At 39.3% G+C, this 27,918-nt stretch overlaps 1 protein-coding gene across 6 annotated transcripts in view; it reads right to left on the reverse strand.

The window, feature by feature from the left end:
• The window catches only part of PHACTR2 (phosphatase and actin regulator 2), a 294,737-nt gene that overhangs the window by 41,397 nt on the left and 225,422 nt on the right, over window positions 1-27,918 (reverse strand). For all 6 annotated transcript variants that reach the window (XM_030928874.1, XM_030928875.1, XM_030928872.1 and 3 more), the window contains 6 exons: window positions 27,268-27,805; window positions 20,591-20,790; window positions 18,831-18,987; window positions 13,476-13,531; window positions 7,690-7,751; window positions 1,703-1,840 (listed from right to left, as the gene is read on the reverse strand). In XM_030928874.1, the coding sequence (XP_030784734.1) occupies window positions 1,703-1,840; window positions 7,690-7,751; window positions 13,476-13,531; window positions 18,831-18,987; window positions 20,591-20,790; window positions 27,268-27,805 (1,151 nt within the window). The remainder of the gene's footprint in view (window positions 1-1,702; window positions 1,841-7,689; window positions 7,752-13,475; window positions 13,532-18,830; window positions 18,988-20,590; window positions 20,791-27,267; window positions 27,806-27,918) is intronic.

Consider the following 27,918-nt stretch of genomic DNA (forward strand, 5'->3'; position numbering starts at 1 on the left):
CAACCCAAAAGAAAATGGGCAAAAGGCACTTCAGTGGAGTGGAATCCAAATGCCCAATAGGCATATGAAAATTTGCTCAACTTCACTCAAAATGAGCGAGAGGCAAAGTAAAAGCTCAATGAAATATGACTTCCTAGCTTCCTCAGCCTGTGCTCTCCCTTCTGTCCTCAAGGGTCTGCTCCTTGCCTCTTCCACATAAGTACTGTCCTGCTACTCCAGTGATTTTTTCCCACTCTATCAGTTACTGACTTTTCCTCCTGTATGTTCAACCTCTCCCTTTCTTTTGACCCCTTCACAGCATAAAAAATTGTTCAAGTATTTCCCATAAATTGAAAAAAAAAATCACTCCCTTGATACCGTATCTCGTTTTCCAAATTTACGCACCCAAGCTTATTAACCTTCACAATCACCAGCCATATGTTGAACGACTGCCTTATGATACTGCTACCCTTCAGAGCCCAAATTCTCAGGATTGTGTTTGATCCTCGTTGTCTCCATCACAGGCTTCCACCCATCAGGCCACCAAAATGCTCCCTCTCACCATGTCACTGCACACACATGGCCGTCCTCCCTGACAGTACTTCCTAGCTGCTGTGCTACGAGCTTCTCCTCTTTCCCCACCTCACAGACATTTCTTCTCAATATTTTTCTGCTGCTTCTTCCTAAAATGTCCCTGGAGTGCTTTTCTCAGCCTCCTTCTCCTCTGCTCTTGCTCTGAACATTCTTCCTTTGTGATCTTATTCCTTTTACTTTTCATTTGTACTTATGAACTAAGGATTTCTGAATCTGTATCTCCAGTATGTGCTTGATGCACAGTACGTACTTTAAATAATGAAGCTTCCTATTAAAAAGGGTCAGCACAGAGTGTGCTTAAATGCCCAGTTTTAGCATTAAGACGTGGCATGTTTAAGCAAAAGTACTTACGATTAAAAAAAAAACTGGGTATAGCATAAGTTTATTCAATACCAGATTTTGCTGAGAGAAAAATTAGAACAATTTAAAAACAAATGGTTGGCAAGAATCTTTGCCTATGGAACAATGGTACTCATAAGATAAAAGTCTTTCTACATTGATAGAACCCACTGTATTTTTCATTTTTCAGGAACTGTGTGCAATGATTTAGAGTAGGGGTTGGTAAGCCTGATCTGCAGGCCAAATTTGGCCCACCATCTGGTTTTGTAGATAAAGTTTTATTGGAACATAAACATATCCATTCAATTACGCATTGTCTGTGGCTGTTTTCATGCTACAATGGCAGGACTGGGTAGTTGCAACAAAGATTATATGGCCCACATAGCCTAAACTATTTGCTTTCTTGTCATTTCTATTAAAAGTGTGCCAGTCTTGACAAAAATTAAACCTTTCTATTGTTAACATATCCCTTTAAAATGATAAGTGGTATAAGTTATATTTTCTAAGAGTAAGGATAAATCCTGGATGTGAGAAAGCCCTCCCCATCCAGGTATGAAAGCAGGTGGGTTTTATGGTAAATAAGAACTACTTTTCTCTGAGACTTAGTTGAAAGAACTACATTGATATCACTAAACATATCATTTTAACTGGCTTAAATAATCAGAGGCAGAAAACCGTTGTAATATTTGGTAAGATCTCATCCCCTAGGATGACTTAAGTAGGGGGAATGTGGATATTGGAGCTTCCAGAAAAGCAACACAATCAACACGAAATCCACTGGGATTCTTGCCTTGTCTGCAGGTGTTAACCTGGCCCAGGGCTTGTCTGCTCGGCGGTCATAGTCAGGAGAATCTGTGACTTCTACATACTCATTAAATCGCAGGATCCTTCGAGCTTGTAGCTCTGCCACTGTGGGTCTCAGACTGAGCTGCAGGAGGACAAGGAAAAAGGCAGAGTTCAGTAAACCGCTTACAGCCTCATGGTGGCAAGTATTCTATAGAGAACACTTCAAAGTTATGGTTAAATAAGGTCACTTTCAGGCATCAAAAAAAAAAAAAAAAAAAAAGGCAACAGCATCTTGGGAATTTCTAATGAGAACTAGAAAGCCGTGTGCCCTAATTTTTGAGACTATAAAAAATCATCGTTTCAGATAGGTCACAGTCTTTGGCAACCACCTGCATTATGCTATTTTCCCCAACTTGCCTGGCACTGTGATAAAGGTCTATCATCCCTGACTCAAGGAATATGCAATGCACAGACACAATAGTAACCCAGATACAGAACGGCTGGTTTGGTGATTGAATTATCAAGGCAAAAAACTTCTAAAAGTTTTTCTAAAAAACTTTTAGAAATGGGAACAAAAGCCTGTTCCTATAATATTAAACACATACACTCAGAAATGTACAAAGTTATGACATACAGGCCGGGCGCCGTGGCTCACGCCTGTAATCCCAGCACTTTGGGTGGCCGAGGCAGGCGGATCATGAGGTCAGGAGATCGAAACCATCCTGGCTAACACAGTGAAACCCCATCTCTACTAAAAATACAAAAAAAAATTAGCTGGGCGTGGTGGCAGTCACCTGTAGTCCCAGCTACTTGGGAGGCTGAGGCAGGAGAACGGTGTGAACCCAGGAGGCGGAGCTTGCAGTGAGCCAAGATCGCGCCACTGCACTCCAGCCTGGGTGACACAGCAAGACTCTGTCTCAAAAAAAAAAGTTATGACATAGAAAGGGACCAATAAAGGGTATGCCTACAGCACAGCTGTCCTTAAGATATTCATAATAAGGACAAGGCCCCAACAGGAAACATGCCCTTGGCCAGAAAAACCAATGTACAGGAATGGGGAGGGGAGAGCTGGTGGAGAACTGTACTTCCTTGAGACCATCACTGCTGAAAATCAACTCCAACCTTCAAGACACTTCCAACAACTTGGGTCCTTCCTTGTGGTCTTTGCCAGATTCAAATTTGTAATTATATTGCTTTTCTCTCTGGTTCCTTTCTCAAACCGAAGAATAAGATTCTGACAGGTGAAAGAAAGCTGGCCCCCGGGTAAACAGGCATTATCTACTCTCTGCGACAGAAGTTCACTCCCATTTTGGTTTTTCTCAGTTGGGCGGTATCACAGTTATCTCCAGCGAGGTAGACTTAGACCTCTATTGTAGTCATAGGGCCCATTTTCATATATTTTCTCTCTTATATATACTCTGTATACAGCCAGACTACCCATCATCTAAGTGGTCCTCTTTGGAGATATTGCTTATTTATTTTTTTATTTAAACAGAATGGGGGGGTCTCTCTACATTGCCCAGGATGGTCTTGAACTCTTGGGCTCAAGCAATTCTCCCATCCCAGTCTCCCAAAGTGCTGGGTTTACAGGCATAAGCCACAACACCTGTCCAGAGATACTCCTTATTTTGCACTGAGTCTACATTCTGTAGTCATTAACAGCCCTTTCCTGGGCCTCAGTTTCCTTCTGAACTAAGCCAATACTCTAACATTCAAAGCACTCAAGGACTTTTAGAAGGCCTAGGCCCATACCCTGAGTCCACTTGAGCAGGGATGTGCCAACTATGGCTCCCTCTATCTTCATAGAGCCCTGGTAGGCAATGGACAAGAGAGAGATTAATCTAAGTGATCTGTTATAGTCTAGGTGCTGTCCAATCTATATTGCTATCTTCTTGCTGCCACTTTGGGGCAGGTGGAAATAAGGAGGTAGAGAAGCCCTTGCTCCCAAAAACTGGCTAGAAGGAAAGTGACCAGTGGCAACATAGGTTAGAAATTCCCCATCCAGTCTTGTCCTCAGGACTGTCCCAGTCATGGGGTAGCTACCAATGCTACGGGCTGATCTGCACCTACACCATGGAGCTATGTATGGTGGAGGCAAGTGGGTGCAGAGGGTAAGGGCAGGCACTGCTGCCTCATGGAGGGGCCCAGCTGGATTGAGAAAGATCATGTGTATCATAAGAGTGCCCAGGGCAATGAGGAGGGGTGATTGCTTGTCTACAGATGGTAACTTGAAGGCCATTGAAGACTACAGTCATCCCTAGAAACTGAGTCAATAGTCTTTCAGTTTGATCATTATTTGACATTAATGAGCTTTGAGGGAAAAAAAATGATACAGTTTGGCTGTGTCCTCACCCAAATCTCAACTTGAATTGTATCTCCAGAATTCCCACATGTTGTGGGAGGGACCCAGGGGAAGGTAATTGAATCATGAGGGCTGGTCTTTTCCATGCTATTCTCGTGATAGTGAATGAGTCTCCTGAGATCTGATGGGTTTATCAGGGGTTTCTGCTTTTGCTTTCTCCTCATTTTATCTTGCTGCCACCATCTAAGAAATGCCTTTTGTCTCCTGTTAGGATTCTGAGGCCTCCCCAGCCATACGGAACTGTAAGTCCAGTTAAACCTCTTTTTCTTCCCATTCTAGGGTATGTCTTTATCAGCAGCAAGAAAACAGACTAATACAGTAAAGTGGTACCAGGAGTGGGGTGTTCCTAAAAAGATACCCAAAACTGTGGAATCAACTTTGGAACTGGGTAACAGGCAGATGTTGGAACAGTTTGGAAGGCTCAGAAGAAGATAGGAAAATGTGGGAAAGTTTGGAACCTCCTAGAGACTTGTTGAATGGCTTTGACAAAAATGCTGATAGCAACATGGACAATAAGGTCCAGGCTGAGGTGGTCTCAGATGGAGATGAGGAACTTGTTGGGAACTGGAGCAAAGGTGACTCTTACTATGTTTCAGCAAAGAGAATGGTGGCATGTTGCCCCTGCCCTAGAGATTTGTGAAACTTTGAACTTGAGAGAGATGATTTAGGGTATCTGGCAGAAGAAATATCTAAACAGTAAAGCATTCAAAAGGTGACTTGGGTGCTGTTAAAAGCATTCCATTTTAAAAGGGAAACAGAGCATAAAAGTTCAGAAAATTTGCGGGCTGAAGATGCAGTAGAAAAAAAACATTTTTTGAGGAGAAATTCAAGCTGGCTGCAGAAATTTGCATAAGTAGCAAGGAGGCTAATGTTAATCCTGAAGACCATGGGGGAAAATGTCTCCAGGCCATGTCAGAGACCTTCATGACAGCTCCTCCATCACAGGCCTCAAGGCCCAAGCGGAAAAAGTGGTTTTGTGGGCAGGGCCAGTCCAGGAATGTGCTGTGTTCAGTCTAGGGACTTGGTGCCCTGTGCCCCAGCCACTCTACCTGTGACTGAAAGGGACAAATGTAGAGCTCGAGCTGTGGCTTCAGAGAGTGGAAGCCCTAAGCCTTGGCAGCTTCCACATGGTGTTGAGCTTGCGGGTGAACAGAAGTCAGGAATTGAGGTTTGGGAACCTCTGCCTAGATTTCAGAAGAGGTATGGAAATGCCTGGATGTCCAGGCCAAAGTTTGCCATGGGCAGGGTTGGGGGGGCCTCATGGAGAACTTCTGCTAGGCAGTGCAGAAGGGAAATATGGGTTTGGAACCCCCACACAGAGTCCCTACTGGGGCACTGCCTAGTCAAGCTGTGCAAAGAGGGTCATTGTCCTCCAGACTCCAGAATGGTAGATCCACTGATAACATGTACCATGCATCTAGAAAAGCTGCAGACACTCAACACTAGCCTGTGAAAGCAGCCAAGAGGGAGGCTGTACCGTGCAAAGCCACAGGGGCGGAGCTGCCCAAGACCATGGGAACCCACCTCTTGCATTAGTGTGACTTGGATGTGAAACCTGGATTCAAAGGATAATTTTGGAGCTTTAAAATTTAGCTGCCCCACTGGATTTCAGACTTTCCATGTGCCCTGCAACCCCTTTGTTTTGGTCAATTTGGAACAGCTCCCATTTGGAACAGCTGTATTTACCCAATACCTGTACCCCCATTTTATCTAGGAAGTAACTAGCTTGCTTTTGATTTTACAGGCTCATGGGTAGAAGGGATTTACCTTGTCTCAGATGAGATTTTGGATTGTGGACTTTTGGGTTAATGGTGAAATGAGTTAAAACTTTGGTGGACAGTTGGGAAGGCATGATTGGTTTCGAAATATGAGGACGTGAGATTTGGAGGGGCCAGGGGCAGAATGATATGGTTTGGCTGTGTCCCCACCCAAATCTCAACTTGAATTGTATCTCCCAGAATTCTCCCGTGTTGTGGGAGGGACCCAGGAGAAGGTAATTGGATCATAGGGCTCGGTCTTTCCCATTCTATTCTTGTGATAGTCAGAATGTCTCACAAGACCTGATATGTTTATCAAGAGTTTCCCAGTTTTGCTTCCTCCTCATTTTCTCTTGCCGCTGCCACGTTAGAAGTGCCTTTCGCCTCCTGCCATGATTCTGAGGCCTCACCAGTCATGTGGAACCATAAGTCCAATTAAATCTCTTTTTCTTCCCAATCTCAGGTATGTTTTTATCAGCAGTGTGAAAATGGACTAATACAATGGATAAATTAAGGATCTTTTTCCTTGAAAAACAGAACCACTTTCGACATAGTCCCATAGCTTTTCTGTGGGAATGAAGCATTGCCACCTTCATCTGCCTTGGAATGCTTTTGTTGAAGACTCTCCGACGCCAGCCCACAAAAATGTGGGTCAGGTCACACTTCATGGAGATGTCACATTTTAGTCACTTTATCCATTTTTAGGTGCATATGGTATGCCTGAAGAATTATTAGAAGAATTGATAATGAAATATAAACTCTGATGGCACTTGATTTTTCCAAAGGCTATTATTTTTTTTAACACAGAAAAAAGTGATGGCTCTAACATCAGATTTATACATTCATAAATAAGTGACAACAATTGTCTGAGTTTGGCAGGTAAGACATTTGTCAATCTGGGTAGCACTGTAGCAGGCAGGCTGGATGATCAAGTTCACTTAATAAATTACTTACACAGCTGTGATGTGGAATAGTGGGAAATGTTCAGGAGTAACAAAATATTTATTTGTTTAATATTTCCAACACTAAATGGAAAGTGTGAGCATTTTAAGAAATAATTTTTATTATAATTAAAATTTTTTTCCACTTCTTTTTTCTTTTTCTTTTATCATTGTTCTAATCAAGCGAGATCGAGATTAATTTTTAATTAATTCTTTTTTTTTCAAACAAGGCCTCACTCCAGGCTGGTCTTGACCTCCTCGGCTCAAGCAATCCTCCTGACTCAGCTTCCAAGTAGCTGGGACTATGGGTGCAAGACACTGCACCTGACTCAAATTTTTAAAAATAGAAATATATGCATTGAAATATTAATAATGGCTATCTGAATGAAAGACATACGATTTTATTTTTTCCTTTTTTGTATCTTTAAAAATTTTCACACAGAGTACATATTTTCATAGAGTAAATGCAATTTAAAACCCTTGTTAATTTTTCAAAATTAACACAACATGCAATTATAAACATCATTCATAGCACGTGCATTATATCGATTTATTTTATTTAGTTACTTTTTTTGAGACAGGGTCTCATTCTGTCTCCCAGCCTGGAGTGCAATGGCACGATATCAGGTCATAGCAACCTCCACCTCCCAGGCTGAAGCAGTCTCCCCACCTCAGCCTCCTGAGTAGCTGGAACTACAGGCATGTGCCACCATGCCAGCTAATTTTTGTATTTTTTGTAGAGATAGGGTTTCTCCATGTTGCCCAGGCTGGTGATTTTGTTGTCTATGATTATAGACTAATAGGAATAATAGGAAAAATTATTTCTAAACATCTGATTTACATACAGAGAGAGGATTAGTATTTTTTTTTAAAAAAAAAACAAAGTATATCTCAAAACACGTATGCTCATTAATAGTCACAACTTCATTACCTTTCTGCTGAGTCTGCGTTTAAGTTCCATTTTTGCTTCTTGTTCCTCTTCTTCATTCTTTTCTGTTTATTAAAGGAGGAAAGTCATGATGACAGTTACTACAGATGATTTTATAATCAGAAAAGTATATCAGGCCACAATCACGTGATTCTAACAAATAATGATCAAACACTTCACCAACATTGTTAAAAAGTTATTGAAAGATTTTGTAGAAAGGTTGATCATCTTATACACACACACACATGCTTTTTTTGTAGGACTGGTTTGCTTTACTAATTTTAAAAGTTTTTGCTTCCTGATGTCTTGTTGTATTCTTAAAAAAACCACAATGCCCATATTCTAATGAAAGCCCTCTATTGTTGATCATCTCATGGGCTTATAAGCACAATTTACCAGAATTCAGATGAAAATTTACTTCTAGATCTGCCCTTCATGTGAAAATCTGAGACATATTAAAAGAGCAAATTAGAACCATCCGATGCATGTTTGAGCTGCTGATTTCCACTCAAATCCAACCAAAATATTTGATTTGTCTTCCTTGGTTTCCATAGAAGCAGAATGTAAGCATTTCCTTGGACTTTGCTTTCAAACCAGAATGTTCTAAATGAGGTTATGATGTACTGTGGGTGGAAATTATTTATTTTCTTGTGACTTTGCCTTTCCCAAGTCTTCTCTTTCTCTAGTGATTCACCAAGTAGTACAATTTTATGCTGCCTAACAGATGGGATTTAAAGAAAAATGTCCAAAATTTTTAAAGAAATAAACACCCCTTCAGGTTTTGCTGGTTGTTGCTTACTTGAGGAACTTCTCTCTGTTGCTTCCTTTAGCTCATCATCTGTTCGATCAGTGAGCATACATTTTGCTTCTTGGATACCGATGCTTATGAAAGATTATGTTTTAGAAAGTGCTATTATGAACTCTTTTGAAGAAAAATAAGACTGCATAAAGGCTTGACCAAAAGGTTGAAAAAGGAAAGCTTCTTCTATTTGTTTATTTATTTTTATTTTTGTTTTTATTTTATTTTATTTTTTGAGACAGAGTCTCGCTCTGTCACCCAGGCTAGAGTGCAGTGGTGCAATCTTGGCTCACTGCAAACTCTGCCTCCCGGGTTCAATGAAAAAAAATTTTTTAATCCATGACAGGTATGAAATATATTTATTTTAAAATTCAAATAGACTTCTTACAACTAAAACTATTTTTATTGTGAATAAAATATCAGTATTCAATATTTGCAACATCTGTATTTGTTAGTTGAACAGGCTAAATTCTCTATCAGTTTTCCTTCTCTGAACAGGGAAAAGTTTCTATGTTCCTCTGAAATAATAACTTTAATGCATAAGAAAGAAAGAAGGTGATTAGACAACGAGTGAACATAAACCGTAATCACCCACAAGATAAGAAACAATGAGTTAATATCCTTTCATTTTGTGCCAAACAAATTTGGTTATAATTTAAATTTCTTCCTATGAAAGTACTGTAGGTTTTTAATTTCTTCACAAAATATATATCCTTTCATATCCTTAAAAATGCATACTTAGATTCAAAGAATTACCTCATATGAGTTGGATAAAGCTTGTGGATTGTCAAAATACATAATAAACAAAAGCCACACTGTGGTTGCTGTGATTCAAACCAGAGCTTTACAAGGTGACGTGATAGTGAAAATAAAATTGTTGATATTGTTGATAAAAATTGATGATATTGTTAGTGATACTGATGACATTGTTAATAAAAACAAAAATATAATTCTTAAAACATTTTTGTCAACTCTTCCTGTACAGTGTTTATGCTATATTTTTAAGGTATTTTTCAAAGATTAAAAAATTGGATATAATACATCCCAAAGCTAATGAATGCTCCAGTCTTCATTAAATATGCAAAAATGACATTTCCTTGAAGGGAATATTTGATAGCTTTGTCTTATTAAGCATATTGTTCAACTAGTGCTACCAGTTAGGGAATTGAATTCATTTTTGACATCAGAAACTGACTTCTTTACGTTTTCCATGTTCAAAATTGTACTTTTAGTGAAGTTAGAGGACGAGGGTGAGAAGTAGAGGGAAGCCAACATGACTGTTCCTCTGAATCTTTCCTTTTATTTTGCAGAGATGGGCTCTCCCTGTGTTGCCCAAGCTTGTCTTGATCTCCAGGACTCAAGTGACCCTCCCGCCTCAGCCTCCCAAGTAGCTGGGATTACCAGCATGAGCTACCATGACAGTTTCTCTGAATCTTATTAAACAGTCATTGTAAAATCTCTCATAGAGTCAAGGTTAAACTTTAAACTCAGTATTTGAAAATTCACCAAGTTTTTTGCACGCTTCCTTCATTTTTTGATTCACTAGAGGACTAATTATAAAGTAGGATGTAAATCTTTCCAGTTGATTTAAACAGGCTGGAGGGGTACTCATGAAGGAAGTGACATGGTTCACTGACAAATCTTGCTCTCAGTGACTCTCATCAGAATAGAGAGGGGTGAACATTTCGGACAAGCTGCAGGAAGCATTTCCGATAAATAAACAAATAATACATGTGGTTAAACAGCAGCAAGCACCATAGGACACCTGCCTGGCGAGCAATATTACCCAGAGAATTTTGTGGATGAGCTAAAAGGAGAAGAAAGAAAAATACAAAAATACCAACAACTGGAGTAATATCTTCTTGAGTTGTTAGTTCAGGTAAAATGGGTTCAAAAAGCCAAATTTTTTGTGGATTCATTTCTCTTTTTGTTTTTTACATGCTTCCATGTTGATATTTCGTTTTTTCAATTTTTGGTGGAGATGACATCTCACTATATTGCCTAGGCTGGTCTCAAACTCCTGGCCTCAAGCAATTCCCCTGCCTTGGCCTTACAAGGCTTTGGGATTACAGGCATAAGCCACCTTACCTGGCCTCATGTGGGTGTTTTTAACAAATGAAAAACACACATAAACTTAAAGTGCATTAAAAAAAGCTGGATCAACAGATGAATAGATATGTCATAAAGCAAGATGTTAATGATAGACTATAGATGGCAGATATATGTGGATTTACTGTAAAATTCCTTCAACTTTTCTTCATGTTTAAAAATTTTCATAATAAAATGTTGGGGAAAAATATATGCAGAACTCAATGGCTTAATTCATTTTTCTCTATATAAGACATAGCTAGAATTACATTCTCAGCTAAATACATCACCTTTCTTAATTAGCAAAAGTTAACCTTTTAAGTATCAAAACTTGCTTTCTATTTTATCAGTTTTTAGGAACTGGTTCTAAAATGCACAACTAAATGTAATATAATATAATATAAATACATATATGTAATATGTCTTTTTTAAAAAGCTCTAGTGTCACCAAAATAATTAGGAAAGACATCAAGTAAGGACTAGCATGGTGCATGACACTAAGAAATATAATTTGTCCTGTGGTCACCAGTGAAAACTAATGGCATTTATCGGCATCTGGACTCACGTTCATTAAACTAGTGATGGGCTCTAAAAATTGTTGAACGTTTTATTCTGTGAGTTAGTTTTCTAGTTTGTCAAGAAAAGATGACCTAGTTAGGGCCGGGAATAGTGGCTTACAACCATAATCCCAGCACTTTGGGAGGCCAAGGTGGATGAATTGCGAGGTCAGGAGTTTGAGACCACCCTGGCCGACATAGCAAAACCCTGTCTCTACTAAAAATACAAAAATTAGTCAGGCATGGTGATGCACACCTGTAGTCCCAGCTACTCAGGAGGCTGAGGCAGGAAAATCACTTGAACCCGAGAGGTGGAGGCTGCAGTGAGCCGAGATCGTGCCACTGCACTCCAGCCTGGGCAACAGAGCGAGGCTCCGTCTTGGGAAAAAAAAAAAAAAAAGATGACCTAGTTAAAGTAAGTGTCCTTAAAAACAACACTGTATCACACACTTTTCTACTGTTCTTAAACAAATGCCGAGATGAAACATACAAACATCAAACAAGAGCAATCTGTGTGGAAGAACCAAGAAGCAAACGGGCTGAGTAGAGTGTTTCTAAGTTAGGCCATTCAGTTTCCTGTGACTGCTCAGGGAAAGATGACCTCTCCCAGTTTTCTTTCGCCTCCCTTGGCTGTATAATACTGAGTCAGATCATAAGCCAGTTATCAGCCTCTCCAGGCTGGAAATATGCCTCTGTTTCCAGAAATAAACATGCTTAGGTGAACTTAGAAGAAGGAAAAAAGGGGCTGGAGTCAAATCTGAAGTGTCTCACTCTTTCCCAAACCTCTAGGAAAACAGAATATAAAGGCCAATGCAGCCCTTAAGATCAACGTGTGACAAGTTTCTAGATCTATGAAACAGTTCCTCAGACAACCAAACTCTAGTGTGGTTTGGCACTATTTATCTCACAGGATCAAGAAAGAATTACCCAAAATGCGCTCTTCCTTTTTTCTTCTAGGTATTGGATCAGGCATCCAGTAAGACATAATCTTTGTGTTTTTTAGTAGCTTAGGGTCTGCATTTGAGCATGCTTAAAACTTAATTCAACAAGTATTTCCCAGGAACCTATCATGGAAAGCAATGAACCTTTTTGGTTTGTTTTGTTGTCAAAATTAGATGCTGCTTCTACTCTTCCTCAGCAAAGCAAAAACACAAAATTTTCCTACTTTTCTAGTCATAAATTTTTCCTGCTCCAAACTGGCTCTTCTATACATTAGTAGCCACTTAAGTACTTCCTGGGGCTGTATTCTAGTTATGTTCAAAAAAAGCCAGAAAAAAGCATTCCAAAGAAAGTGATCCCATAGACTGGGTGGATGGTAGTTGCTCTCACTGAATGGTAGTTCATATTCATTGTTGAATTGATTTCGTACTAACAACTGTAATATAATATGCTACTAAAATCTTTCTTCCCTAAAGGAAAGAAAGTATCTTGGATTGGAGAGGAGGAGTCTTCCAGCAGCCCAAGATAACTCGAAAAGCCTGGCTGACAAGGATTTCCCCCACACCATGGGTCACTACCATTGTAGTACTATTCAGAGTTTTACCCATCCCTCTTTGATATTTCACACAATAAAAAGATCTTTTGAAACGAAGTTAACAATATATAAAACTACAGCTAGGCTCAATTTAAAAATAACTGTTTCTTAACTCACTGCAATGCCTGACCACATTGACACATGATAGCATGACAAACTGTATTTCTATTAGTTTTATAGCTTTAACATACCAACTCCAATAAATACTACTGCAGGGATGAGTAAAAACTAAGGTCAAAGAGAACAACAGAATGGGAAAATTAAGTAGGAAAATGAATGGAGAACGTTTTAGTGTGAGAAATTATAAACAACTCAAGAAGGAAGCTGAGTTATCACCACATAGGAAAATGCAATGGATTGAAAATTTTGTTTTGAATTGAGTCATTTGTTAAACTAGCAACAAACTATTATTAATAATAATAATATAGGAATGTTTGATTTGTTTCTTTGTGGATTCCTTTGGCCTTTTCTTTGACATTTATTTGCAAGAAGACCAGAGCATTCTTTTTCTATTTAATGTTTGGGTGAAGGAATACATGGAATATATTTCATCTTTCTTAAACACAATTGTCATGACCATGACTCTGGTCTGGTGGGGGGATATAAGGCTCAAAGCCATAAAATAAAATATGAAATTCAAGAAATTAAAAAAATATATAAACAATTACATATAAATGTGACATAAATGGACTATTTCAATCCATCTTGAATAAACGAATACATGATGGTTTCTTACTGATAAATGGATCATCTGTAGAGGCAGCTTGTTAATGATTACACAAGGAATCATTCTATAGTATAGAATACTCACGTTTTAGGATGTTTCTTTGCTCTAATTCTTCAGTTGTGGGCCTCTGGCTCAGCCTCCTATGATGACAAAAAGGATATATTACAGGTTAAAAATGAGGTACCCTAGTAGGAGACTTGAAATAAAACAACAAAGCTCTATTTTTCATGTTTTGAGAAATAAAAATCCATTTTTAAAGCTGCAAAATAAAAGTCTCTTTCCCATTAGTTTGGAGACTACAGATCATGGCTGAGGCTGCTTACCGACCCCCATTACACAGTCTCCCTTCCTTTTAGCAACAGATTGGCCTGGATGTTAGATAGGTACCTGACTACAGACTTCTGCCTCCCTAGAAGCCAGGTATCGTGCTGTGACTGAGTTTCTGCAATGGGATGTGAGCAGAATGATGTTTGTTACTTCCCCTTCTCATCCTTAAAATGCCTGGCTGTATGTTCCCTTCTCTCTCTTTCCTTTTTCCACAGGCTAGAACTTCAGCCTGATGGTGTGAGCCAGCTTTGATCATGCAGATGATACCATCCAGAGGACGGGAGAGCAGCAAGACAGAAGGAACATGGGGGCTAGACTGATTTCAAGGAGCCCAGTTCCCAGCCATGCTGGATGGCCCATCTACCTGGGGACGGTCATGTGAAAAAGAAATACACATACCTGGTTTGGACCACTATCGTTTTTGGTCTCTGTTACAGCTTAGCTTATAGCCTAATTAATATATAGCTCATTAGGGTCTAAAATAGGATGCTGTGCCTGACTGGGTAATCTTAATATAAGATAGTACTACTAATTCTAAATGTTTATGGTTATGACAAAAATGGCAAGAAGAACTGAAATTAATACTTTAAATATCTCATTAATATGTTAAACTATGATCTTCATCAGAGCTACCTTGAAACTAACTTAATTGAGCAGACAAAAGAACTTATTGAACATCTATCTCTATGCCAGCCAGGTTTTCTGCCATCCATGTCACCATGTATCCTGTGCTACATATCTGTATTATCAATATACTGTACTCTATATTACACCCACAATAAGCCACATTTCTTTTATCTATGGTGTCTCCTCCATCTGAATGTCTTTCTCTCCTTTTCCATCTACTGAAATCTTACAGATGATTAAAATAATATCTTGAAGTTATGTATTTGGCCTCTTCTGAAAGTGAGAATTAAAGGCTCCTGGTTCTTTGCTCATTTACAGCAATTTATACACAGACTATACATCTATTAAAGCACTTATCACACAGGTAGTTATAAAAATAATAATTACAGCTATCATTTAGTCATACTTTTAAAAATCCAGGTACTGTGTTAGGTGCTTAGCTTATATGATCCGGAATCCTCAAAACAGTTCAGCAAGGTGGCACCCAGTTTCAGTTTTACAGATGAGGAAATGAGAGGTAAAACACTAGTAAATGCTAGCGCCAAGATTCATACTCAAATCCTTTGACTTAGATGTTTGTGCTTTTCACAAGACTCCATCGTGCAACATATAATTCTGTCTCTCATTAGACATGGAGTTCTCTGTGGCTAGAACTGTTGGGTGAACTATCTTTCAATGACAGTGATTAGATGTGCTGTGTTTGTACAAAAATAATTCTGTAAAATTTACATTTTAATAACAGTGAAAACTTTGCTCTATTAACTTTTTTTTTTTTTTGGTGAGACAGGGTCTGGCTTTGTTGCCCAGGCTGGAGTGCTGTGGCGTGATCTCAGCTCACTGCAACCTCCACCTCCTAGACTCAAGCAATCCTCCCACCTCAGCCTCACAAGTAGCTGGGACTACAGGCGCACGCCACCAAGCTCCACTAATTTTTTCTTTTTTTGGTAGAGATGGGGTTTTGCCATGTTGCCTAGGCTGGTCTCAAACTTCTGGGCTCACGTGATCCACATCTCAGCCTCCCAAAGTGCTGGAATTAGAGGCATGAAACCACCACGCCCAGACCATTGACATTTTTGACAGATATAGTCTATGTATTTATCAAGGCTTTCGAACTTTTGGGGGTTGCAGTGGAATCCTAATCTGTAAGAGAGACAGAAGCTGTCTTAGTTGGATGGTTAGATCTGGGATGGAGAAGCCTCCTCCCATCCCAGCCCAAACACACACCTACACTCCCATCCCAGCCCAAACACACACCTACACTCCCATCCCAGCCCAAACACACACCTACACTCCCATCCCAGCCCAGACACACATCCATGCTCCCAGCCCAGCCCAGACACACACCTACACTTCCCTGGCTCTTCCAGTAGATGCCTATGTATCATTTCCAGGGCATCCTTGATGAAGTCTTTAGAAAACTGGTACTTTATGGGATTCCACAGTGTCAGCTTCTCACAGTGTTCTTCATTAGTCCCTTGTTTTTGAACACTGGTTTGTTTTAATTTATCATTACTATAAATATCTTTGTAATAAACACCTTTGTAAGATATAGCATTTTCCCCCTTTGAATTATTTACTTTTATATAGTTACCAAATGGAATTACTATGCAAAGAAACAGACCGCTTCATAATTCTCTTATCATATTGTTAAACTGTTCTTCAGAAATACTGAAGAAGGGCAATGTATATGTGTCCTACTTGCTCACAAACTTGCCAACATTGGGTTTAATTTTTAAATGTGCTTTACTAGTTTAACAGATGTATAATAATTTAAATGAATAATAAGAAATTTAATTTTGCTGAGTGCTTGCTATGACCCAGATACTAAAGAACCATTAGTGTATCATCTCCTTTAATCCTCCCAAGCTCTTGGGTTAGTTAGCTCTGTTTTACAGATGGGGGCCAAGCAGGAGCTCTTTCCTGCCTTGTCCTATGACTGTATTTCTGCCAGTTCTGGATAAGACCATACTTGGACGTTGAATAGCCACCGCTCACAATGGCTGTGTTCATGATGATTTTCATTACATTTATCACAGCCCCAAACATCTTTTCAATCTGTGGCCACAGGCCTCTCATCCTATCTTGGCAGATGGTTTTCCTTTGGCCCACACTGAAAATGGTGATATTCATTTCTATTAGGTTTCATTTTATGGAATGAATCCATTATGCCTTGATTCTATAAAGTACACCCATTGTCCTTCAAACTTCATGCTACCCATTTGATTAACCTGTCTGCTGATTTTTCTTCATTGATAAAAATGTTTACTCTCTTTCCATTTAGTTATATATTCCTCATTCCTTCCACTGTGATTTTCTGGAAATAGATTTCTTGGGCCTGGAGTGAAGTGAAGACTTAAGTGTTTAAAATGTGGTCGTTGCTATTGCTGTGACTGCAATCTCCCTTTTCATTGTGGGAGATTTCTTCTATGTATCAATGTTATATAAATATAATGTTGATTTTTTAGGTTAATCGTACATCAAGCAAATCTGCTGAAATTATTATATATAGCAATTTGGGGTCAGTTTTCAGAGTTTCCTAGGTATATAACCTTGTATAACAACAGTCTATCTTTCCTATAATTTATACCTTTTCTTCACCACAAATAATTGTGACCAGACTTTTAGCACAGCAAGGTTAAGGCATTTTTCTTTGCTTCTATTTTTAAAGAAAATGACTTTAGGGTTTCTCCCTAGAGTAAGATATTTAGTATATTTTTTAAAATTTATTTTTTAATTGTTTTTTGAGATGGAGTCTCACTCTGTTGCCCAGGCTGGAGTGCAGTGGTACAATCTCGGCTCACTGCAACCTCCACCTCCCAAATTCCTGCCTCAGCCTCCTGAGTAGCTGGGATTACAGGTTCCTGTCATCACGGCCAGTTAATATTTGTATTTTTAGTAGAGATGGTATTTCACCATGTTGGCCAGGCTGGTCTCGAACTCCTGACTTCAAGTGATCCGCCTGCCTTGGCCTCCCAAAGTGCTGGGATTACAACTTCTCATTTGTTTAGGATTTTAACAAAAACTTACAAAATTTTCTTTACGGTTACTTTGACATTTATCGAGGTGGGTATATGATACTTCAAACTTTTTTACTCCTTACTATGATAATACTATTACTATTTTATGCAAATATTATTCAATGATTTACATTCTTCTTCATGGCAAAACATAAACAAGAGTAATAAAACAATCAGAAAACCTAGAAGCATATACTCTCTTACATAGAGTAGAAAGTACAAAACAGGAGACAGTGTACAAAAGAAAATTGGGCAGAGAGCCCGGGAGCGAAACTCTGATTCTGGTTCTGCTACTCAGTAACTGCATGTCCTTGAGAAATTTCCTTAATCTCTCTGGGCCTCAGAGAGGCCCCTTGTTTTTCCTTGGTAAGATGGCAAGATTAGACTTGTAGGTTTTTCCAGCTTGATACCATTAATCACTTTGGTCCCTTTTGCTTCTGCTGGCTCTTTCCGGAAGCCAGAAATGTCACAGGTTAGGGCTGAATTAAGATGACAGTGAGAGAGACCACTGGTAAACATTCCCAATGCTTCCAGAGTTGCAAGAGGGCTTACGGAACACAGAGACCCCCTAAGCCTCCCCCAAGGTTCCCTGGTAGGCTGTGCTCTTCCTTCAGATAGGTGCCACAGCTGCTGCTGGGATTCTAGACAGTTCCTTTCTCCCAGTTATGCACCCTGTTGGGTATGCAGAGTAAGATAAGTCAGCAGAACAACTAATTCTCACATATGCTTACACTGATCATCAAAAATAAGATCTTTGGCATGAATGAATGCTCACTTCTATTAAAAATGCCAGTTAAAGAGACTTGCAAAGTCACCAGTGGCAAAAACAAAAATCCTATAGAATGGTTGGAGGCAGGAAGAGATGTCAGATGACCCATTTACTTGAAGTTGGAAGGAGGATGTTTAGATATGAGGGTTATGGCTACCTGACTTGGATAGAGCCAGACCACTGAAGGGAACTAATACTTCTACAGTCTCACAGCCCACAAGGCAGAACCTCATGGCATTCCCAGGAATGCTAGTGAGTGCATAAATTAGGTCAGGATTGTTGAGCAAACTGTGATCTGCAGGCCAAATCCAGCTTTATGAATAAATAACGTTTTATTGGAACATGGCCGCACTCATTTGTTTATCTGTTATTCATATCTGCTTTTATGCTACAGCAGTGCAGTTGAGTAGCTGCAACAGAGACTGTCTGGCCAGCAAAGCCTGAAATGTTTGCCAATTGGTCTTTAAAAAAAAGTTTGTTGATCCCTGGAATAGGCTTTGGTGACCTGAAAGCCACTGGCTAGCTGGGCCAAAGGACAAGTTCCTCGAGTGGTTCATCATGCAAGACCAACTTTAAAAGACCCAATAGGCCAGATGTATCTGGACATAAAGAATTCACAATGACCCCAGTTAGGTAGGAAGCTTTGGGAAGGAGAAAAATACAAATTAGTCAGTACTGTCCTAAAATGTCAGCAATTACCTGACTAACTTGGTTCCAATTTGTTGTCGGATTTCCTGCCTCTCTTCTTCAGATGTACGCTGCAAGATGTTTTTGTCCTCTAGTTCTTTCTTAGATGGTCTGTTGCCAAGTTTGATAGCAAGAGTATCCCTCCGGCGTATTTTACTTGCCAAAGCACCTGAGGATTGAAAAAGAGGAGAAATGCAGAGAGGCTTTTAGCCAGTGGCACTTAGGTTACACATGGCATGGACTTTAAACAGAGCCCAGACCAAATTCTTTCTCCTCATGCAGGAGGAGAATCTTAATTAACCTAAGGAAAAAAAGACTTCGAGTTGGATGCAGTACATTTTAAGAAGACTGAAGAGCTATTTCTTTTTAATGTTCTGAGAAATATTGGGACACCATAAAAAATTTAGAAGTCTCACTTCATCGTTTGGAAAGTGATAGCTGCAGTTTATTTTGCTGAGAGGGTGGATCATAGAAATGAATGATTGCACAATGCTTTTTTTTTTTTTTTTCAAGTTTAAAAAACTTAGTTCCTTTGCTTTTATTCTGGACAGTTAATCCTTGCCTCCTCCTTTCCTCTACTCAGACACCATCCTGGCAGAGTCTACCAATGTTAAACCCTTAATTACCCAGAACCCTGAAAATTTCAACAAATGATAAGTAATACCACATGGATGATAATGGTTTTATTTATTTATTTTTGCTCCACGCAAATTAAAAGGGATTTGACAAAGTGCAATTTAATCACTAAAAACTTGTCATAATCTATAAATTCAGTCCCACAGTGATTCCCTCCTATGTTATCCTGCTCAAAGTTAAAAAAAAAAATAAAAGCACTTTCCAGATCTCCAAGTTATATTAGGTTGATGTAAAAGTAATTGCGGTTTTTGCCATTATTTTTAATACATAAATGATATTATTATTTCCTAGAAGGCCTACTATCTTACTTATTGTGGAAGTATGATTGTTTTTTAATGCTAATGAGGTATTTAGCATTCTTCTTATTATTTTTTGAGATGGAGTCTCACTGTGTCTCCCAGGCTGGAGTGCAGTGGCATGATCTCAGCTCGCTGCAACTTCTGCCTCCCGGGTTCAAGCGATTCTCCTGCCTCAGCCTCCAGAGCAGCTGGAATGACAGGTGTGCGACATCACGCCTGACTGGTTTTTGTATTTTTAGTAAAGACAGGGCTTCGCCATGTTGGCTAGGCTAGTCTTGAACTCCTATTCTCAAGTGATTCACCCACCTTAGCCTCCCAAAGTTACAGACATGAACCACCATGCTCGACCTCTTAATGCTAATGAGGTATTTAGCATTCTTGATTCATTCCTCCTTCCCCTTTCTATAAACCCCAGTAAAAAAAAAAAAAAAAAAAAAAAAAAGTGAGTGAAAATTTCAAACACCTCCAATGAGTAAGCCCAAGAATCTGCACTGACTCCTTTCTTTCTTCAAGAATGGTCCCAGAGTGGAAGGGCTCTCTTTGGTCATAGCGAGAAAGGTCTCTGTCATTAGAAAGCTTTGATTCTCAGCACAAAAACCAACGTGCACATCTAGCTCATCGACAAAGGCCAGAACCAGCCGTGTGACATCATCTTCTGGAAAAGCCTCCCGTCAAAAGCTAAACTTTAGGATATACACATTTCTAATTTGAGAAAGGAGGATGAGGGGAAAAAAAACATCAGATGTCTGGTTCCTAATGAGGCTTTTATTCTTTACAAAGTGCAGCTGCTTCTGCTTATCACCCACGCTTCTCCCTGCCTCTTGAAAACAGTCTTACTTTCTCCACTGCCATCCTCATCTTCGTCTTCGTCCTCATCGTCAGTGTACAAGACAGGCCCGTCCGAGTCAGAGTCATTGGCTTGGTATTCCCTGTGGCCTTCATCTTCTGAGGCACTAAAGGATTCTGAAGATTCACCCATCAGACCAGGAGTCAGTAGCTGAGGCACTGTCTTCCCCAGCTCCTCTTTGGTTGTGAAACTGTTAAAGGCAGAAAAGCATGGGAGTGATGTGAAGCTCACAGCAATCCTTGGGGGCACCAACACCATGAAAAAGAGCTCTAGTTTCATGGGCTTCCTTCAGGCTGGGGAAAGCAGACACATGACATAGGCCAGGCTAAAGTCACTGAAATGAAACCTTAATTCTCAAGGTTTTACATTTTTCATTTGTAAAATGCAAAGGCTTGGTATCTGATACATTTAGCAAACAAGTAGGGTAAAACTACATTTTGCAAATTATTTTTTTCCATAGCAATGGGGGTTCAGTGAAAAGAATAATGAGCTAGAGGCTCCTGGATATTTGACATTATCTGCACTTTTTCTTTGACCTGTGTGAACTTCTGCTTATCCTTCAAGTGTCAGCTACAGCCTCACCTCCTTCAGGAATTTTTCCTGGACCTTCAGTTTAATTCCTTGCCCACCATGTCTGTCCCATGGGGACCTGAAGACAACCCTGCTAGAGTGCTTAGTGTACTACACCTTGACCACCCATTGCTTCTCTGCCTTCTCAATCCCACAAGTTCCTGGAAAAGTGAGACTCATTGTTTTGCATCACAGCACCCAGAAGGTAGTGACATAGAAAAGTACATCTTCTTTCATTAATATATGGCTGGGTTTGGTGGTTCACACCTATAACCCCAGCACTTCGGAAGGCTGAAGCGGGAGACTCGCTTGAGCCTAGGAGTTCAAAACCAGCCTGGGCAACATAGGGGACCTCGTCTCCACTAAAAATACAAAATATTAGCCTGGAGTGGTGGCCGGCACCTGTAATCCCAACTACTTGGGAGGCTGAGGCAGGAGAGTTGCTTGAACCCGGGAGGTGGAGGTTGCAGTGAGCCGAGATAGCGCCATTGCACTCCAGCCTGGGCAACAAGAGCAAAACTCCATCTCAAAAATAAATAAATAAAATAAAATAAAATAAAATAAAATAAAATAAAATAATTAGCTGGGTATGGTGGCGCTTGCCTGTAATCCCAGTTACTTGGGAGGCTGAGGTGGTAGGATTGCTTGAGCCTGGGAAGTCGAAGCTGCAGTGAGCCATGCTAGCACCACTGTACTCCAGCCTGGGTAACAGAGTGAGACCCTGTCTCAAAAAAAAAAAAAAAAAAATATATATATATATATATATATATAAAATTTATATATGAATTAATCCTGGTTTTATCCCAATGTGTAAATAGTAAAAACTCATTTATCCTATGTGTGTTTTCATTTTTAAAACTGCCTCTTGTAACATAATAGACAGTGTGCAAGTTAAACTTTTTAGAAAAAAGATAATATGCACTCTAGCCTGGGTGACAGAGCGAGACTCCATCTTAAAAAAAAAAAAAAAAGAAAGAAAAGAAAGAATAAAAGGTGATATGCAAGGATGCAATAATTTTCTATTATTTAGCCTGGTAAAAGTCTACAGTTTAAAGAGTTACTATTAATGTACAAAGATGGCCAATTTTCAAAGACTAGACTAAAAAATACATAGTAACTTACATAAAACATCATATCAAAAATAATGTAATCGTCATTTTAAGACACAAAGATTCCCCAAATTGCTTTCTGGTAAAAAGTTCTTCCACTAATAAACATAGATAAACTTGATCAGAATATGAGGTATTTAAAACCTTACTTTGTAGTTATAAACCTGAGTGAGCACTGTCAAAATTTTGTTTCTCACTTATCAGAAAAACCCAACAGATTACATTCTTGTTCTCAAAGAGGGAAATAGGAAATCGCATTTTTATTGTGTAAAATATACATAACATAAAATTTGCCATTTTAACCATTTTTAAGTGTACAGTTCACTGGCATTAGGCACATTCACGTTACTGTGTAACCATGACCACTGGCCATCTTCAGAACTTTTCCATCTTCCCAAATTCAAACTCTACCAATTAAACAACTCCCCATAACCATTATCTCCCAGCCATTGGCAACTACCATTCTACTTTTTGTTTCTATAATTTGACTATTCTAAGCACCTTCTCTAAGAGCAATTATACAATGTTTGTCCTTTCGTATGTAACATACTTCACTTAGCATAATGTCTTCAAGGTTCCTTCATTCATATCGTAGCATGTGTGAAAATTTGCTTCCTTTTTAAGGCCGAATGATATTCCACTCTACGTATATACCACATTTTGTTTATCCATTCATCAGTCAATAGACATTTGTGTGTTTTCACCTTTTGGCTATTGTGAATAATACTGCTTTGAGGACTGGTGTACAAATTCAAGTGCCTGCTTTCAATTATTTTGGCTATATACATGGAAGTAGAATTGCTGGATCACATGGTAATTCTATGTTTAATTTTTTGAGGAACCACCATACTGTTTTCCACAGTGTGAAATCTCATCTTGAATAAGAGAAGATCTATTTTTATGGGAGAATTTTTCTACAGTCTGGGTTTTTAGTTGATTGCCACGGGAAGCCATTCTTGTTTGAATTGGCTGCCATTATGGGTGATCACAGCACATTTAAAATACAAGCCAATTAATAGTATGTTCTGAATAACAGAACAAATTTGAGAGATGAGTCCTTTATTTGTTGGTGTCATTGTTCACGAATTAATTATCATATTGATTATTATTCTAATCTTACTATTTGTATGCCTCATGGTTTTCAAAGCGTTCAGCATACATCTACAATTTACAAGCATTCTATTGTATAAGGAGGGCAGATAACTTACAGTTCATGGAATCAAAGAAGGCCATGAGTGAGTTGCCTAGCCAAGATAGCAAGTCTAGTCTAGAATCCAGACTGAAGACTCTTGGTCTACCTATTAAATTTTATATTTATTATACTATTATATTTTATACTTAATGAGTTATATTATGTTATAAATTATTTCTGATGTTAAATATACTCCAAGTTTGTATTAATCAACTCATGACTTACCCCTTATTTTTCCCCCTCTGGTTCCTAGGCACACTGGACAATATAGTGCATTCTATAAATGTTTGTGGAAATGAACTGCACAAAGTAACCTTTTGGATATGGCCTCCAAATGGTCTTATTAGTTTTTACCTTATATTGTATCACACATATGTATTACTGATGAAGCTGCCCATGAATGGAAGCCTACCAAATAATTACTACCCTGCCAGATGGGAAGACAGGTAAGTATTTTTATACATAGCCACTTGTCTTCTGGAAAGTTTTGATATTTGTCTTCCAAACAGAAGTCTCTTCATAAAATGACAAGATTTTCACACATGAGTTGACTAAACATAACTCAGAGGGAAAGTTCTAAGTAAAGCAAGTGAATAAGAGCCAGATATTCTAATCCAAATATCCACTTGAAAAAGGCAGAAAGAATTTGGAAGGAAATTTGAGAGACTACTTACTCCAGGTTCATTAATTCAGGAGCAAACACAAACCATCCCTGTAGGATGAACTGAAATTTAAATTTTGAAAAATATACAGAGAAGAAAATCCCTATGGCCTCTTCTAGGAAAGCATTATAACTACCTTGATGGACAGGAATATCTATTATAAGTAGCCTCAATGGCTAATGATGTCCTAAGCTAACTCCCTCTGATTATAGTCCCAGTAGGAAAGACGAGCAGATGTGTACCTCTTTGGTCTGACAGTTCTTCATATACTTGAGATGAAGACTGATATTAAGCCCCTAGTATGTTGTGTGGTGCTTAGCACAATAAAATGTACTCCTTAAATATTTGTGGAAATGAACAGGATAGTCAGGCCACCATTGGATGTGAGCTCTCTAAGTGTTTAAGACTATATCAGGAAGCACGTTACATGTTGCACCTTATTCTTTAGTATATTGAACAATAATCCCATATACCCAATCTAGTTTCCAGAAATTCAGATATTACCTTAAACATTACACTTCCTGCGCACATCAGACAATATTTTGGTAAAAGCTAGTCTCAACTATATTGCCTTGCTCACTTTTGTATCCTTGGTGCTTAGTACATTGCCCAGCATAGAAAAGGCAATCAAATAATATATGCTGTGAGAATGAATGTTCAGTTCTAATGGCTGGAAATGATTGCAATGTTGGAAAATACACAGTATAGTTAAATGAAGACATTTGCTATATGCTGGAAGTATTATGAATGCTGCTAGGGTTTGAATGTGTCCCTCAGAATTCATGGGTTAAAATTTAATCCCAGCTGCGTGCGGTGGCTCGTGTGTATAGTCCCAGCACTTTGGAAGGCTGAGGCAGGCAGATTACAAGGTCAGGAGTTCGAGACCAGCCTGGCCTCTATGGTGAAACCCCATCTCTACTAAAAATAGAAAAATTAACCGGGCGTAATGGCAGGTGCCCGTAGTCCCAGCTACTGGGGAAGCTGAGACAGGAGAATCGCTTGAACCTGGGAGGCGGAGGTTGAGGTGAGCCGAGATCATGCCACTGTACTCCAGCCTGGGTGATAGAGCAAGACTCCATCTCAAAAACAAAACAAAACAAAACAAAATGCAAAAGAAAAAACTTCATCCTCAGTGCGAAAGTGTTGAGAGGTAGGGCCTAGTGGGAGGTGTTTAAGTCATGAAGGCTCTGCCCTCATGAATAGATTAATGCCATTTTAAAAAGGGCTCACAGGGATAGGTTCACTCTGTTGTGCTCTCTGTCCTTCCACCTCCCACCATGTGATGACATGGAAAGAAGATGCTTGCCAAATGCTGCTGCCTTGATCTTGGACTTCCCAGCCCCTAGGACTGTGAGCCAATATTCTAATCATTGTAAATTACCCAGTCACAGGTACTCTATTACAGCAGCACAAAATGTCCTAAGAAAGACACCATAACCATTCATTTCAATAAATCCTGTTTTCCCATATCTTTTATTAAAATGTCAAACAAAGAAAATAAATTAATTTGTAATCTGACATTTATTTTTTCTTGGCTGTCCTTCAAATATTGGTGCTCAAAGTGACTTAAAAAAAAACCCAAAGAAACTAACAGAACAGAAATGGCAGTAGAAGTAGAAGCCATTGCTTTGGAAAACATGAAACTATTCATTCAGAGCATGGAATTGGGTATGCTTCCTGGCTTCACCACCACCAACTGGGCAGGCTGGTGCAAACTATTTTAGCTCTCTCAGTGCCAGTTTTCTTATCTATAAAACAGGGATACTTTTGAGAAGACTTGTATAAATAAAATGATAATACATGTACAGTGCTCAGTTCCTGACATTAAACGAATATTCAATAAATAAAGGTTATCATTAGCAATTAATTTAAGTTGATATTTTAGTCTCTTGATCAAAACAAACCTAACTAATGTAATAATTTTTTTAACTCTAACATGACAGATTGTTTTGAAAGAGAACCTTTTACATGATTTGAAGAATGAATACAGGTTTTGTTCTTAGACACAGGAGCAAAAAGCCAGGATGCAAGTGCTCTAAGCCATTGCTAGACAGAATCTATCATTGCGTCTACTATACACTGACAGCCATCCATCCCTTCATACCTGTGTGACAGGGCTAATATGCTTTATTTACCTGTAAGTAGAATATTTGTAGGATTTTGTGAGTGATGAAATGCAAAGAACGAAAGAGAATGAGGACCCTTGGATGAACCCCAGGTTTCCAGTTTGGGCAACTGGGTGATGGTAAAGCAATTAACCCACCAACTGGATGAGGGCGAGGTAACATGGAGTTCCTTGGCCCATTTTTTTCAGGTACCTTCTTAAATGAAACGAAGACTACCTGGGCACTATCTTTTATCTTCCCTTATACTCCATAAAATCTAGCAACAGGATCATCTTATCTTCAATGCTGCTTCCACAATGTCAAAGTAGGCTGACTTTATCTATAATGATCTTAAATCCCTTTTTTATTTTCTTTCAACAATTCAATGAGCATCCTTTGTATGCCTATGGCATATCAGACTCTGGTCTGGTTGCTGGGCACACAGAGGTATATAAGACATGTTGGCTAATTCTGTCCCACAAGGTTGTCTAAGTATAGTAGACACAACAACCAATTCTGTGTAGAAGTATTGAATGGCTTCACAGAAGACATAACATTTAAGCTGGGTGGGAATTTAAAGGAACAAGAAAGGTGACAACTCTACTGCTGGAGGAAAAAAGAGTTCACATTTGAGAGTTCTATTCTGATCTTCTTTATGTTCTTGGAGAAGGGGAAGGCTCAGTAACTTGCTGACATGAGTGGGTGAGCACACTGGTAAAGTGGTAAAGATTTAAAATAAGCACTGAAAGGAAAGAGAAGGGAACTGTGGACTGCTGAGCAGTGCTGAAGCAGGTTCTAACTGTACTTGAAAACACTGATCTCAGCTCTACCAATGTAATTTTCTCCAGCAGCCCTATGCATTCTCAGGGCAGGGTTCTGACAAAGCAATGGCTGCATCACATGTATGCCCACCTAACACTCAGTAGATTAAATTAGAAAAGAAAGCAAACCCGGTTGCTTTATTTCCAACAGAATATATTAGTGAACTTTAGTTCTCAGATAAAATAGGGGGTTTGTTCCCCAACTCACCATTTTGCATTTTCTCTGTTAACACTTAAGCCAGTGCCTGAGTAGAGAGTGGTTCTGTTTGTTGGCTCTTCAGCCCAAAGAAGCTGACTTGGGTCTAAGGCAGAGACGGGCAGGTCAGCTCCAACGCTGACCAGGACAACTGGAGTGTCAGAGGCAGTAATGCATTGATCCTCAAGAGGGAGAGTGGGGGCCGGAGGAGAAGGTGCTGGAGCCACAGGGGGTGGAGGGACCACGGACTTGGATTTGCCTGTGTTCTGCTCCTCAGCTCCAGGGACAGTCTGTTCGAATTTGAGACTCTCCACTCTGGTCTCTGAAGGCTCTCCTTTAAGGTCGGCTATGCCAGAAGTGGTTGTGTCTGAGGACAGACGAGAAGTCGTTGGCTGCTTGCCAGTTTTTTTCTTGCCCTTGGTGGTCCCCACTGTCCCTGTTTTGCTAGCAACTGTCTCCTTTGAAGCTTTGGGACGAGATGAGGTGGATGAAGTGGATGGCGAAGTTGATGCTTTAGAGCCAGTTGTTTTTTTTAAATGAGAGGAGCCAGCTACAATAGAGAGACTTTGCATTAAAAAAAATCAAAGAATACAAGGCTTTTAAAAATAAAGTTACCAAGGTATAACTGTCAACACCATTTAAAATGTTCCCATTAAAATTTGT

Source organism: Rhinopithecus roxellana, chromosome 4 (assembly GCF_007565055.1).
Source record: "Rhinopithecus roxellana isolate Shanxi Qingling chromosome 4, ASM756505v1, whole genome shotgun sequence".
NCBI lineage: Eukaryota > Metazoa > Chordata > Mammalia > Primates > Cercopithecidae > Rhinopithecus > Rhinopithecus roxellana.